The sequence below is a fragment of the Podarcis raffonei genome, chromosome 7 (genome assembly GCF_027172205.1).
Source record: "Podarcis raffonei isolate rPodRaf1 chromosome 7, rPodRaf1.pri, whole genome shotgun sequence".
Classification (NCBI taxonomy): Eukaryota; Metazoa; Chordata; class Lepidosauria; order Squamata; family Lacertidae; genus Podarcis; species Podarcis raffonei.
The window spans coordinates 90,857,459-90,872,641 of NC_070608.1; the positions used below are offsets into that span (position 1 = coordinate 90,857,459).

The 15,183-nt window shown below is 45.8% G+C and overlaps 1 protein-coding gene across 1 annotated transcript; it reads right to left on the reverse strand.

Annotated features, from left to right (window-relative positions):
* Nucleotides 1–5,992: 5,992 nt before the first annotated feature.
* Nucleotides 5,993–13,967, reverse strand: LOC128418085 (cystatin-like). The gene is made up of 3 exons (XM_053397523.1): nt 13,694–13,967; nt 9,724–9,837; nt 5,993–6,388 (listed from the first exon to the last, which is right to left on the reverse strand). The coding sequence occupies exons 1-3, from the start codon at nt 13,913–13,915 to the stop codon at nt 6,311–6,313; spliced, it is 414 nt and encodes a 137-aa protein (XP_053253498.1). The 5' UTR covers nt 13,916–13,967; the 3' UTR covers nt 5,993–6,310.
* Nucleotides 13,968–15,183: the final 1,216 nt, after the last annotated feature.

Genomic DNA, 15,183 nt, shown 5'->3' on the forward strand with positions numbered 1-15,183 from the left:
CCAAATGCTCCTTAATTATTATCAGAGAGCTACCAGAAGGGAGAGGGGAACTCCCGTACTTGACAACAGGTGTCCCCCATCTTATATTTGTGCAGCTGGTTCTTCCTGCCTAAGTGTATAACCTAACATTTCCCCCTCTTGAAATTCATTTTGTTAGTTTGGGCCCAGTTCTCCAGTCTGCTAAGGTCATCTTGAATCCTGATTCTGTCTTCTGTGGCATTAGCTACCCTTCTCAGTTTGGTGCCATCTGCAAATTTGATCAGCCTCCCCTCAATTCCTTCATCCATTTATAAAGATGGTGAAGAACAATGGGCCCAGGACAGAACCCTGTGGCACCTCACTTGACACTTTCTTCCAGGATGATATGATATGATAGCCATGTTCAAATATATAAAAGGATGTCACATAGAGGAGGGAGAAAGGTTGTTTTCTGCTGCTCCAGAGAAGCGGACACGGAGCAATGGATCCAAACTACAAGAAAGAAGATTCCACCTAAACATTAGGAAGAACTTCCTGACAGTAAGAGCTGTTCGACAGTGGAATTTGCTGCCAAGGAGTGTGGTGGAGTCTCCTCCTTTGGAGGTCTTTAAGCAGAGGCTTGACAACCATATGTCAGGAGTGCTCTGATGGTGTTTCCTGCTTGGCAGGGGGTTGGACTTGATGGCCCTTGTGGTCTCTTCCAACTCTATGATTCTATGATGAGGAACCATTAATGAGCACCCTTTGGGTGCCCACAGACCAACTGTTTATCTGTTCTGGGACCTTTCTTGGTACAAATGCAAAGCTCACCTGTCAAGAGCACCTATATCTCTTTCCAGATCTCTTTTCCTCTTACATACTGAGCAAATATCATTATCAATCATTCAATGAACCTATTTTTAGGAACATGTGAAAGGCACAAATCCTGTTGCTTTAAAAATGGCAAGTTTGCATATCCAGTGTCAACAACCCTCTTTAGCTGTCATGACATATTAAAATAATAATAATCTCAACAAGTACTTTTAAAGTACGGCTCATTTGCAATCTAATACTGTGTAAAGGATTTTGTACTAATTATCCTGAAACCTTTTCTAGAAACCCCAATGTGACAGAGGTGAAATGTTATCTGGCTTCCATTGGTTGAGCTGTTCTGATCCCACAGGTTCTGGAAGTAATAACCACCTAGAAAACCCTCTGCCAGACAACTGTTGGGATGATGGGCTGGGGAAGGAGAAAGCTTTGCAGCAATCACTGTCACAAAGTAAATATGATAATGCTTTTGTACTTCTATTTGGTCATATTCACTGTGAGACTTCTGCCATCTGCACTTAGAAATCTCCCTGCCTGATTAATTACCACTATCTCCTGAGTAAACTAAGAAACCAATCAAGCTCTATTGTGCAGGAGAGGATATGTCTATGGTTCTTTCCATCTCACAATTCCAAAGTGAGACCAGGGCCCTGAAAGGAATGCCAGCTATGCCAAACATAAAACCATCAAGAGCGGGAGAGGGGAGGCAGTAAGGCCCCTCGGCTGGCCTGGTTGGGACTAACTGCTCTTCTCTGGTGCCATCATGTGGCCATTGAAGGCCACCTCCCCATCTCTATGCAAATTTTGAAGAAAATGGCATACAGTTGACAGGGATCCCAAGGGTTAGGGTTGCCATATTTCAAAAAGTAAAGACGAGGACACCCCAAATGTTGTTGAGGTTTTTTTAAAAAAAACAAACACCAAAAAGTCACCTGATTTTTCAATTGACTTGCATAAGATCCAGGACAAAGCACTACTTTTTGGAAATTCCTCCTAGACATCAATTTCAGCATTGACATCCCGGGAATGTCCAGGAAATGGCACCCCAATCTCAGCCAGATCATACATGACAGGTGCCCACCCAACCTCAAATAAAGGAGAGTCCACACCCTCCTGAGAGAGGCTGTTTCACTTTTGAAAGTTATCTCTGCTGTTTTGGCCATAATCTTCTTTCTTGTATCCTGGAGCTATTGGTTTGGGTCCTAGCCTCCAGAACAGGAGAAAACAAGCTTACACCATCTTCCATGTAACAGCCCTTTAGATATTTGAAGTTGGCTCTCATTATCTCCTCTCAGTCTCCTCTGTTCCAAGTTAAACAAACCTGGTTCCCTCAACCGTTCCTCGTAAGGTTTGGTTGCCCTCCTCTGCACATGTTCTAGATCCTTCTGGGCCAAAACCAGACCTAAACCCCAATTGAAATGGATCTAGAAAATCAGTTTCCTCCAAGAGCACCTGGATCTGTTCCATAACCTCAAGAACCTTGCCCAAGTAGGGGAGATTAGCAACTGGCCAGTAGTTATTTAAATTTTCTGAGTCCAGGGAGCGTTTCTTAAGGAGTGGTTTTACCACCGCCTCCTTCAAGCAGGCAGAAACCATCCAGCCTCGTAGGGAGGCATTGATCACCCAGCAAGCTGCCCCCTCCCTGCTAGCTTTTCTCATGAGGGGCAAGGGTCCAGAGCGCAAGTGGTTGTCCTGACTGATCCAAGGACCTTGTTCACATCCTCCAGCCTTACCAGCTGAAACTCATCCAACACAACATCCAGTAGGACCAGAACCACCACAAAGCAGTGCCATGTATCCCCAACTCAGTCAGCTATTCCAGAAAGATACAATTTTTGATGGTATCAAAAGCCACTGAGAAGTTGAGAATTAACGGACTTCCGAGTTAGCGCCATCGCCTAATGGCGGATTCCCTCCGAGCTCCGGAGGGAATCGGCTCAGCAGGGGTCGGGTCCTGCCGCGGCAGCGACGCGGGGACCCTCAGAAACCACAGGCGCTGAAGCCTGTGGACCTGGTGACTCGGCGGGCACCATTTGCGCCCCCCCGACCCGCGAAGGAGCCTTTTTAAAGGCTCCGGAACGGGGGACGGAGAGCGGTGCGGTGCTGTGAGTCGACTACTTCCCCTGCTGAGTGAAGCCGCATGCCATGGATGGAGAGCGCTGACTTCTTTCTCTGAACATTTGAATTAAAAGTAACAACCCGTGAGTAATACGGAAATTGGACTTAAAAGGGAATTTTTTTTGGGGAATTGGGCACGACCGGGTAAGGTGTAAAGAGGAAGTCCGCCTACCCGCCTTGTAAACATTGTAAAGCAAGGATTTTATAACTAAGGTTGTGAGAATACCTTTCTTTTTTGTGGATAAAAGCAATTAACTCCACGTTTTGGCAATTTAAGTGATTGTGCTGGAGGATAAGAGCTAACATTGAGAATGGAATTCACCCCTCCCCCAAGACCCGGGAGCGATCGGTGAGAGAGCCTGTGGAAGAGACATAAAGACTTTGACAGCTGTCAAACTAGCTGTCAAAGTTGGGAAAAAAGGAGAACTTTGTTTCTGTTGTCTTTGCTGGTTATATTCGTTACAATTTGGTAACAAATTGTTAAAAATAAAGAAGAAAAGGCTAACCTGACTTTTGGGTTGGAACTGGAAGATACTAAGAAACTAGAATCCCTCTAGAGGGGGTTTAGGACATTACAAAAATGGCTGTAAGTGGAAAAACACTGGCTGAACTGGAGAGGACTTTTTTTCTCTTGGGAAAGTTGCAGGAACAGAGTGATGTTTTGGCTACAAATGTTACAATACTGAATGGAACAGTAAATAAAGTTGCTGAGCCTGGGAGGGACTTGACTCAAGTTTTTGCAGCTGAACAGGAAAGTTTTGCAGTTGACTCAAAAATTTTTGCAGCTGAACAAGAAAAGAAATTTGAGAAATCTGAGAATGTGATGAAAGAGGAACATGATGATTTGAAGGAAAAAGAAGGAGGAGCTATAATGCCACAGATGATTGAGGAGAGCCAGAGGCCGGTTAAGATGGATATAAAGGAAAATAAGATCAGGATGATGAAAATTTGGTTTGAATTGAAGAATGGAGAATGGAGAGATCTCCCTATGTGGAGATCTGAAGACCTGTGGAATACAAACCTGGCTAAAGTGGAAACTGGAGCTTTTGGGACATTTGGACTTAAGAGAAGTAAGAAACAAGATTTTGGCTCCATTTTTAAATTTGGAGGCCTGGCTGGAAGAAACATGGACCTTATTGGGACAGAGCTCCTTCGAGATTTGGAGTTTAATATAAAGGACTACCAAAAAAACCGGCAGAGAGGAATTGAGAGAGAATTGAGAGCCTCGGACGTGAGGTCGCCAGGCTGACTGCAGATGGACTGATGGACTTTTGTTGGGGTTCGAAACCGGGAAAGGGGGTGGTGGGGCTTTGGGAATCCAAAGGGTGTATAATTATATTCTGTTTCATTTAATTTGGTTTTGCCACTAACATAAAAATGGGGATTTCGGGGAAGGGAATTGGGGCCGACCTTAGAAAAAGACTTTTAAGAATAAGTATTGACGTATAAAGATTGAGGTTTATAAGTTAAAATTGGTTAACTAAAATGATGGGGCCGACCTTAGAAAAAGATTTTTAAGAATAAGTATTGATGTATAAAGATTGAGGTTTATAAATTAAAATTGGTTAACTAAAATGAATTAGAGAAAATAAGGTAAAGTTTGGGGACAAGAACTTGCTGAGCTAAAAATTGGAACTGGAATACAAGAAGGGGAGCTGTGGGGAAGTCAAGGAAATTGGTCATTGACAGTAAGAAATGTAAATTTTATGTGTTTTTAATTTTTTTTTATGTTTTTTCTTTATTTTTTGAAAATTCCAATAAATATTTTTTTTTTAAAAAAAAGAGAAGTTGAGAATTAACAAGGATATATTTCCCCTGTATCTGTCTTGGCCAAGGTCATCATACAGGGAACCAAAGCAGTCCAACACCACAGGACCAGACTGTGCTCTGCACACCCCTTGAGATTCATCTGCTGTAACAGTGGAAGCAAGTTCTCGATGGAGGCAAGTGGTTTTATCCTCAGAATGTTTTGCAAACAATCACATGGAGCTGCGGTCGGTTCTGCCACTTCCTTTAGACCAGGCGATAACAGGTCCTGCACCACCCAGAAAGCTCTGCTGGCCAACGCAATGAGGCTGCAATGGAGGCAGGAAAGTAGTTTTTCTTTGCATCCTTCACTGCCACTAGGTAGGCTCGAAGATGTACAAAGCAATATGTGTGTCTTCTCAGGTTTGAAGTTTGGCTAAAGGGTGGAGTATAACTGCCTTGAATAAATTAAATATGCATTGTGTTCAGCGACACTTACTTCCAGGTGTGCTTTTACTCTGCAACCTTATTGGAAAGGACCCACAAAATCCGCATTTCCCCCAATTGTTTTCTCCCGTGGCAGCTCATATCCAAATGGGATTGTATTCAAATACCACAAGGCATTCACCTGCCCTGCCAGCTCCACAATGACTTTGGCTTGTGCAAAGGGGCTCCCCCCACTGTCCCCCTGCACCCCCCAACTGGCTCTTTGGGGGTCAAGACAACCTCTCTTAACAGTGCACAGGGGAAGGGAATATTTCTGTTTGGAAAGCTGCAATGTTTGCACAGATGAAATATGTTTTCAGATCCAGATTTTCTGTCCACACCCATGAAATGCTATTTCCTGCTATGCCCACCATGGTGCTGGTCTCCTTTTCAGATTTACAGAGGACAGAAAAACTCCAGATTTATTTATTTATTTTGGGTGGTGGTGGGGGAGATAAAGTGTCGGGCAGTAGTAGCTGAAGGAAAACCTCAAATGGATGAGGGGGAATTAATGAAGGTGCAAGAGGTTTGCGATCCACTTGAAGCTGAGGTGTGTGTATAGTCCCTAAGACTCTAGAACTCAGTGGGCTTTACTTTAATGGAAACATGCTTAGCATGGCCCTGCGTATTATTTCATTCTGGCATTCCAAGAACCAACCTGGCAAAACTAGTGGGTCTGCAATTCCTAAGGCTGAAAACTCTAATCTCCAAAGCATCACAATTCAGTCAGGTGGTCTTGAATAGGACTGATCAACTGGTGGCAAGAGTAGAGCCTGAACAGATGCTCAGAAAATATGACAAAAGCTATGATTTGTGGGTTTTTTTCACTGTTAGTAATCACATGAGCCAGTACTGAATAATGGTACTTTATTCTTAGCAATGAATATATATGGGACACAAATCTTTTAAAAACCTCAGTCTCTGACAAGGTATGTTTCTATTTTTCATACTAATCCAGCATGAAAACATTGATTACAAACCTAATGATAAATCACAAAGAAAAGGTTTAGAAAATACATTTTAAAGGAAAACTACATGATTTGCTTGCATCCTGTAAGTATATGTCAGAATTTCAGAGTTAGTAACATTTGCTTGAGAATACATCTGGATTATTGCTCTTCTTGAATCTGGAGAAGACTACCAGAACAGCTATGATGAAGCAATCAGGCGTTTAAGTGCAATTGTTTCTCTTCAGGCTGATGTGGTTTGTCCAAGGAACAGAATACACCTGAAAGTTGCAAGTCACATGCTACAAGCAGGGAATGAGAGAGAGAAAACCCATTAATATGACTAATATGAACTGCATGCATAGTAAATCAGAACATTACTAATTAAAAGTTAATGTTAATGTTATAAGCATCCTAGTGATAGTTCCCTCCCCAACCCCCAATAAACATCCTTATGTTGGACATGGCCCAGCTAAAGTGAAGCGCTTCTGTTTGTGTGCTGAGCAGTAAATTTTTACTGGGTTTAATAAGACTAACTTCCAAGTAAGGGTGTGCAGGATTGCACCTGTAGTCCCTTAAAGGGAATTAAATGTTAACTTGGTCTGTGTTGTGCTCCTTGTTTTGCAGCAGCCTAAGAAGACATGGTGTAGATTGCATGGGCACAAAACACTGGAAAATATTGCTGCACAATCTTTACTGTAATAAAGGGAGATTTCATAGGGGACCTTTCCAGTACATTGCATCCTGTGTCAGCACAGAAGTTATACATGTGCCATCTTTAGTCCCTCTGTGAAACATGAATTCATGTCTCTCTGTTTAGCAGAGGGACATGCATGTTTCTGTGTTTTCAATCATTAGGGATACAACAAATCCCTTGTTGTGCACCAAGAGAGACCCCCTCCCCACCCCAAACACCAACAACATTCACTGAGCTCTTTCCATACATGCAGGTCCACAACAGGATAGATCTGCTACTGACAGCAATGCCGCTTGCACACTCATTTAGCCACAGTTCTACAACGAGTTTTGAGACAATATGTGTTGTAACGCGAGTCTGCTTCACTCTCAACTTGTTATGCAGTACACAAGCATAGTAAATGTACAGTAAATGTGCATAGTAAATCACAGTAAATGCAAACATGTGAGCATAAACTGACCCTTTTGGCTGTGGGGGAAGCACAGGTGGACAATACAAACAATAAAAATGTTCAGCGTTACAACAAGCAAGGTAAGTGAAGAGAAGGCCTGCCCTTCTGGAGGACCCAAATGGACAGAGCCACTCTCATGGTCTCCTCATCAAAAGGGACCTCATGCCATGTTGCCATAAGTTTGAATGGCTATCATTTTCTCCTAGAGGGAAGAGTCAATGGGAAGCACAGAATGGCGCCGGGGGGGGGGGTAGGGGTCAGATACAATTTGTCTCTCTTCAGCTGTCCCCAGACCATGTAGCCCAATGACTCGCCCCACGTCACTTAATGGGTCCTTGTCTGTATAGGCTCAGCCCCTTATTGGCATCCCCGGTTTCTTGGGCATTCTGGAATGGAGATAAATTATAGCCAGATGACCCCCTGAGGTTTCCCACCAGAGAAGGGCACCTGACTGAAGATTTTTCTTTCCCACAACCTTGATCCCAAGTACATTTTCCCAGTCAGAAGAAATGCCAATCATTCCTCCATCTGAGGAAAAGTAGAAAGGCTCCTGCGGCCGCCCTGGGAATGAAGCCTGCAGCTGCACCACCCCATCCTAAGCTCCCTTGCTTGCCATGCCAGAGTGTGACAGAAGACTGAAAACTGCCTTTCAGGGAGACTTCCATTCAGCTCATGGAGATCCCGTTGCTCTACCCCAATGGGAGAATACAGTCTCAGATCCAGTCCTGACATTAATGGGGCCAAAGCGCTGAACGTCAGCTGAATCAGGCTACATATACTTGTACTAGGTTTGGTACCATTTTAAGCTTTACTACATGAAAAATGTTAAAATGTGCAATACTACGCAATTATGTGACAGCCCAAAGCTGCTGACTGTTATTACAAGAAACATACCGTAAGTGTATTTACTTGGAAGGAAATCCCCCCTGAAATCATGGAGGAGATAAGAATAGCTAACTGGAATGAGACAAGTGCTTCTTTTCACTTTTTTTTTGGGGGGGGAGAACTTGTATAACGAAGTTTAGATAGTTGCACAGACAGGCACTGCTGATGCTGCAAAACTACTGAAAAGGGAACTTGAACTAGTTAAGGACAGAAGGCTTTTTGTGCTGTGCTCAGCTAGAAGTCTTCCAAGTCACCAAGCAACTGTTTTGAGTTCTTTGACTAGGCAACAGCACCCCCAAACAGAAAACACAAGGGCTTCTTTGTGTGTTGAACAGAGGCTGCTGGAAAACCCAGGCGTTTTACTCTTTTTGGCTCCTGAGTCATTTGTTGGTGGTTGCTAAAGATTTTCTTTTTGTTTGTTTGTTTGTTTTTTGCTTTTCTTTGTAATCAGCCAATTTTGGCAATTCTTTGTGCTCTAGTTGCTATAATGAATGGATGCAAGATGTTTCTTGTGGTGTGAGGACACAAGAAAACCATTCCTCTACTCCCCCCCCCCCCGCACCAAACCAGAGAAAGCAGGCTGCACTTCAGTCCTCATATTTAGGGGAATCCTCTGCACATTGATTGAGGAAGTAAGTAAATGGGTTGCACCGAGGTTCACATGTGCAGAGTGAATATGCACAGGACTGGGATACAAGGACCAGGCTCTGAAGTGGTGGAGAAGAGAAACCCACATTCAAATCTTTACTTAGCCAAGAAGGTTTATGGGAAGCCTTAGGCAACTCCTTAACTCTCAAGGCCAAACTAAGTGTGTCTTTGCATCCATTGTGCAGATGTTTCAAACTGGAGTGAGGCTAATCATTAATGGGATTAGAGCCTTTCTCCCTCATCCAGCTGCCATCCTGATAAAATGCTTTCCAAAGCCAATATTTGCTTTGTAGAAAAATACCTCCATTGCTGCTTCAGAAGAATATTCTTAGTATCTGTCTGCTCTGATGGCATTATCAACCCCACCCCACTTACACTGTTTTTAAAAAAGCAGCACACAAAATGCAAAGACACATTTAAGATCATGTCTCAACTGGCCCTCACAGGGCTACTGGGGATAAAACAGGCTAATCCCTTTATCAGCCCCACAGATATTTTTTGGAGCTCTTGCACAGCTCCAGTTCATTATAGGGTGGCTTCAGCAAGAGAATTTCCTGGTACATTATTCATGCCCATAACTTAGAACTAAACATCTAAGGAAAACATTATCAGAACTGATCCCCAAAACAACATAATCCAGAGTGGAACTAGGAGAAAGAAGGCAACGTTTTACATGTTTACTGAGTTTTACAGGGTAAAGGTAGACCCTGTAAAAACAGTCAAGCAGACTGTTTAGAGAGAAAATGTATTATCCCCCAAAAACTAGGTTCCTCAGATTTAGTTCCCACCACAAGGATATCCCCAAGCACTGCCTTTCTTTCCTTCTTCTTTTTAAGCAACCATTCCCTTCCAAGTTCAAAATAATGCTGCACAAGTACCTTCATAATGAGGGACATTTTTACTGCCAATTATTATATTTAGCACTGTTAAGCAATGTCCTTGTTTCTGCTACATACCTTTGCCAGCTCTGGTGCTTCATGGAATGCACAGTTCTCAACATCAGCTACTGACTTCGGACAAGTTGTTCGCCCAACTTTAACATCGAAAAAATAAAGGACTCCAGAGACAATCTGTAAGATGTGGGAAATGGCTCCTTTACTAGAGAGAATATTCAATATATTGCACGAGACCCGATGCCTTTTCTAATCACAAAAGACAGACTGGGATTCATCTGTGAACAGTGTCCAAGGCTGCCCCCCTGGAAAACAGTGAGAGGGACACAGGAGTCGCCTATGCTTAGCCTTTTCTTTTAGAGAGGAGCTATAAATCTGCCTGCGTCATAGACATTTGGGTTATTTATTTATGTCAAAGAGCTGACAACTGGCATTACTATAACATCAAGGAACAAGAAGAGAGTTGACATCAGAAGGTCCAAATCCAGGCCTTTATGGAGCTGCATGGCTTCAGGCTCACCCCTGCTTTGCAAAGGGAAAAGATAGGAGGTTATAGTGACCCCCACCCCTGCACACAGACCATATCCAACAGAGGCACCAATAGCAGACCCTTAACCTTAAGGCGACACATCTCCATGATGGGAGGGCAAAGCATGCTGAATGCATCCCTTAACGTTAATAGGCTTTGGTTAACGCAAGTCACTGTCATAAGATGTGGTGACAGCTATTGGCATAGATGGCTTTAAGAAAAACAGGACAAATTTTGGAGGGGTTGGTCTGCATTAAGACTAAGGTAAAGGTAAAGGTACCCCTGCCCGTACGGGCCAGTCTTGCCAGACTCTAGGGTTGTGCGCTCATCTCACTCTATAGGCCGGGAGCCAGCGCTGTCCGCAGACACTTCCGGGTCACGTGGCCAGCGTGACAAGCTGCATCTGACGAGCCAGCGCAGCACACGGAACGCCGTTTACCTTCCCGCTGGTAAGCGGTCCCTATTTATCTACTTGCACCCGGAGGTGCTTTCAAACTGCTAGGTTGGCAGGCGCTGGGACCGAACGACGGGAGCGCACCCCGCCGCGGGGATTCGAACCGCCGACCATGCGATCGGCAAGTCCTAGGCACTGAGGTTTTACCCACAGCGCCACCCGCGTCCCCATGCATTAAGTCTACCCGGGAGAAAATTCTACTCTATAAACTACATAAAAAGTCAAGCTTCTTAGAGATTTGGAGTGCATTTGGGGATTGATTTAATGTCTTTTTAATGCCCTACACAAGGATGGGAGAACTGAGCCAACTCAATAGTTCAATTATTAGGTTTCTTGTTGATTCTGGAGTTCACATGATCCTGCACATTTTATGCTGAAAGTAGCAAGAAAAGCCAGGTTCTGGTGTGCTGTCTGCAAGGAATAGCACCCCTTGAATCTGAGGGAAATTGCAGTCAAACATAACTATGCATGGGTTCTAGTTAGTGCATGAAGGAGTTAAGACCGCAGGGTTAAGATTCATAGACTCAGCTAGGTCATACTCTCTTACCTCCATGAGTAAGTGACGCTTCTTCTTCTACCTTCTCTCTCTCCCTCCAAGACATGTAACCCACCAGGGAGGATGTGGCTAAGGTTGCTCCCAAGATTGGAGCATGTGTCTGGAAGTATATTCTGATTTTCCTACCCAAGAGTATTCTGCCTATGTTCTTCTTGCAGCTGCATGGAACAATGAAGGTATCAGACCTTTGAAGTCTGACCTTGTAAGTAAAGCATTTTAAACTTGCTTAGCTTTATGTGGTCTGTTCCTTGCAACAGGAGTAGAAAGAGGGGAGAATTGTAAAAGGGATAAGAAGGGTCTAACAACCTATATTCTAGCCCTGCATTTTGAATCTAGGCACCCAACTGATTATTTTGTTGTTCACCCATACATGTGGGTCCACAGGGATTCAAATTTTTAATTCCCCCACAGAATCATGCCAGCCTAGGTAGCTATACTGCATGTTTGCATAGCTGACTTGAACCCTAGAAAATCAGGATACCACCACTTGTTTCAAGATGCAAACAAATTAGAGAAATCTACTTCCTTAAATTTCAGGAAATGTTTGCATCTTTTAGTTAAAAAGAGAAGAGGAAGTCAATCTTGGGGGAAGAGAAACTGCTGGCTGAGCCCTAAAGATTATAGTACTGACCAGCCAGACACAAATAGCAATAGGAAATGTAAAGAGGCTTGGCTCTGCAGGATACTGATGTCTCAGGCCAACATCTTCCTTTTATTTTGACAGTGCTGTCATTTGTCATGGCAACCAACTAGCTGTCAATCAAACTGCATCAAAGGACACAGCTGTGCAGAAGTGGCAGAACTTCCACTGAATGCCAGTTGCTGGGAATTGCCAGTGAGGAGATGCTCTTTCCCCCTGGCCCTGCTTGGGGGCTTCTCTTTGGGGCATCTGGTCGGCCACTGTGAGAACAGGATGCTGGACTAGATGGGCCATGGGCCTGATCCAGCAGCAGGCTCTTCTTAGGTTCTTAACTCAGTACAGCTCTGGTTAACAGAATGCATCTGGACACACGTTACACGTCTGCTACCAGTGTAAAGATGGAAGAAAGACCAATTCATGTGACCTTTTGCAGCCCCAATTTGCTGAAATTTTCAAGGGCACTTGGACAGCCCAGATTCCTGCTGAATTACACCCAAAAACTGTAAGCAGCATATCTGAATTAAGCAATATTGGAGGAAAGGAATCAGGGAAGCGCTCTTTGTCCTGTGGGATAAATATCAGCCTCACATAACCAAATGCTTAGTTCTAGCGACTGCATGAAGGGATTCAGACCTAGAGCAGGCAGTCCTGCCAAGCGTATCTAGGTCAAGCCCCCTCCCTCACCTTGGGAGGAAGGGTTACCAAAGCCTTTATTTATTCTCCTTCAGCATATGAATCCAACCCAAAATGACATCAGGGCTGAAACTAAGTTAAACTGCCTGCCTTTTTTCTGCTGCACGGAAAAGCACATAAAACTGAACTTTGAAGAGTTTGAAAACAAAACATTTTTAACTTACTAAATGTGTGGGCTTTTTCTATGCCAAAGGGGAAGTAAGGGGAGGGCTAACCGCCAATATTTCCGTGCTTTATTTTGCTTCATGTTTCTTGATTTTAAAAGTCTGCTGGGGCTTGCTCAGCAAGAATATAGTTGCCCCCAAACCTGGATCTAGGCAACTAGGAAATTTGACCTTTATTCTTTTAAATCAATTACACACAAACATTAAAAACCAACGTGTCCTAGTTAGGTCAAGGCTGTTCCAGTCACCAACAAGCAGCCATAGTCTTGGCTGCTGACTATGTAAGCAGGAGAGACTGACCTCCCCCCTGGAATCCTGCAGTGGGGGGGGGGTCAAGCTGGAGCTGAGCCCCACCGCCTGGAACAAGCCAGCTGCTCTGCTCTGCTCACAGGTCAGGCTGCCAACTGCTCGCCTTGGTCCTGCACTTGTGCCTTTAATGGCAGCCTGGAGCGCACAAGTTTAGTCCCATGTGCACTTGTAAACATTCAGAATATTTATGTGCAGCGAGCTGCAGCTAAAAACACAGGAGCGAAAGGAGGGGAGGCGGGAGAGAGGAGAGAAGACCCCTGCCGCCGCCTGCTTCCGTCTCAGCTCGACCTCTGAAGGGGCAGGCAGCTTCCCAGGCGGCGGCGGCGGCGATTCTTCCTGGGGGCTCCTCTCGCTGCCTAGTCCCAGGAAAACAGAAAACTCTCCTCCCTGGCCAAGAAACCAAGGCCTTGCTTGAGAGCCCCGCGGGACCCGTTCTTCGCCGCCCGACCAGGGAAGATCCGAAAGCCCAAAAGATACTGGGCGTGTAAGAAAAGACATTCGGGTTCCCCTTAATCTGCCGTCAAGGCTGCCAAGTCCCGCGCCTGAGAAAGCAGCTCCGCGCAAGGGGCCGAATGAAGAGGCTTCATGGGCTGCTTCTGGGGAGAGTCTCCCGCCCCGGACTTGGGCTGGACTCCAGCCGGCCCCGCTCCGGGGTCATCCAGCCCGACCCGCCCGCCAGCACACTCACTTGCTTCCTGACCCGGACCACCTCGGCCACGCGGCTGGCGTACTTGTCGTTGCTGGCCCGGTTGTACTCGTTCATGGCGAACTGCAGCGCCCGCCGCGCGCCCTCCTCCTCCACCGACGCGTCCTGCACGCCCCCCAGCAGGGGCGGCCGCTGCTGGCCCGTGCCCGGCGCGGCGCAGAGCAGGAGGGCGCTGCACGCCACCAGCCACCGCCACGAAGCCATCGCTCGCTCCTCGCTCGCTCGCTCGCTCGCTGGTCTCCTCCGCACGTCCGACGTTGGGCGACGCTGCTGCGCGGAAACTGGCGGCTCGGGCGCGCGCGGCGCTTTTTCTCGTCCCGCCGCCCCGCCCCGCTCCGCCCCTCGAGCCGAAAGCCAAGCTGACTCCCCCCCCCCCCCGCAGGACTGGGAGGCGCCGCTCTCCTGCTTCGAGCGGCCTCGATCCCCGGTGGAAAGTTACGCAGACCGGGCAAGCCTTCCCGCAGCCCTCCCAGATTGCCCGACGGGGGGTTTCTGTTAGACAGCTGCCCTTGCGCTTCCTTTGTTCGCAGCGTTTCTTCCCTGCCTTTGCTAAGGCTCCCCATTTGTCGGCAACCAAGAGTCCAGGAGCCTCTTCAAGGCCTGGAGAGGAATCCAGCCTTCTTGATAGTTAAAGATCTCATTCCCCCAGGAGGCCGGGATGGCCACCAAGCTAATGGTTGTCACCCATCTGTCTTGTTGTAAATAAAAAAAATGCCCTTTTCCCTTATCCAAGAGCCCATATAGAGTCCTTACATAGGTTCCCTATTGGTAGGAGAAAATAACAGAGGCCAACCAGAGAATATTGAGAAGCAAAGCAGCTAGTAAGCTTGATCTTTATTAATCTGTTGCAACAGGAAGGGAGGAGGACCCAGAAAAATGCTGTGCAGGGGCTTATAAAGACTTTTGAAATTCCCATCCTGTAGATCAAGACCACCCCCAGAAACATTATGCATACATCACAGAAGGCGTGTAACCTAAGACCACCCCTCAGATACATCACAGAAAAGGTGGTCTTAAAACAGAAATTTCAATATTGTTTTTCTCTTATCCTTGTTTATTTCCTGTCTGGCAGGTTACTTGATTGGATTGCCTGAGGAGCCTGGCCATTCTTTTGTAGTGATAAATACTTATTCAAACACCCTTAAGACACGATTTGTGAAGGAAAAGACAATGGGGAGGCTTTTCCACTTTGACCATGCAGAGAAACATTTGCTCAGTTTAGGAATCAAAATGGTTCCAGGTTGGCCTTCCTGTGGTGATCTATGTATGTGCGGTTATGAACATTGCCATATATCTAAGACCATAAAATTCCTATTACAGTCTGGAGAGGCAATGGAGTGCGCCTGCCAGGTGAAGTCCAACTGCTGCCTTAGCAGCCCCGGGGAAGAAGCCTGGGCCGGGGGTCTGGAGGGCGGGGCTGCCCAGACGACAAGGCCCCCTCCTGATCTCACCGATGGGTCCAAAGGAAAGCA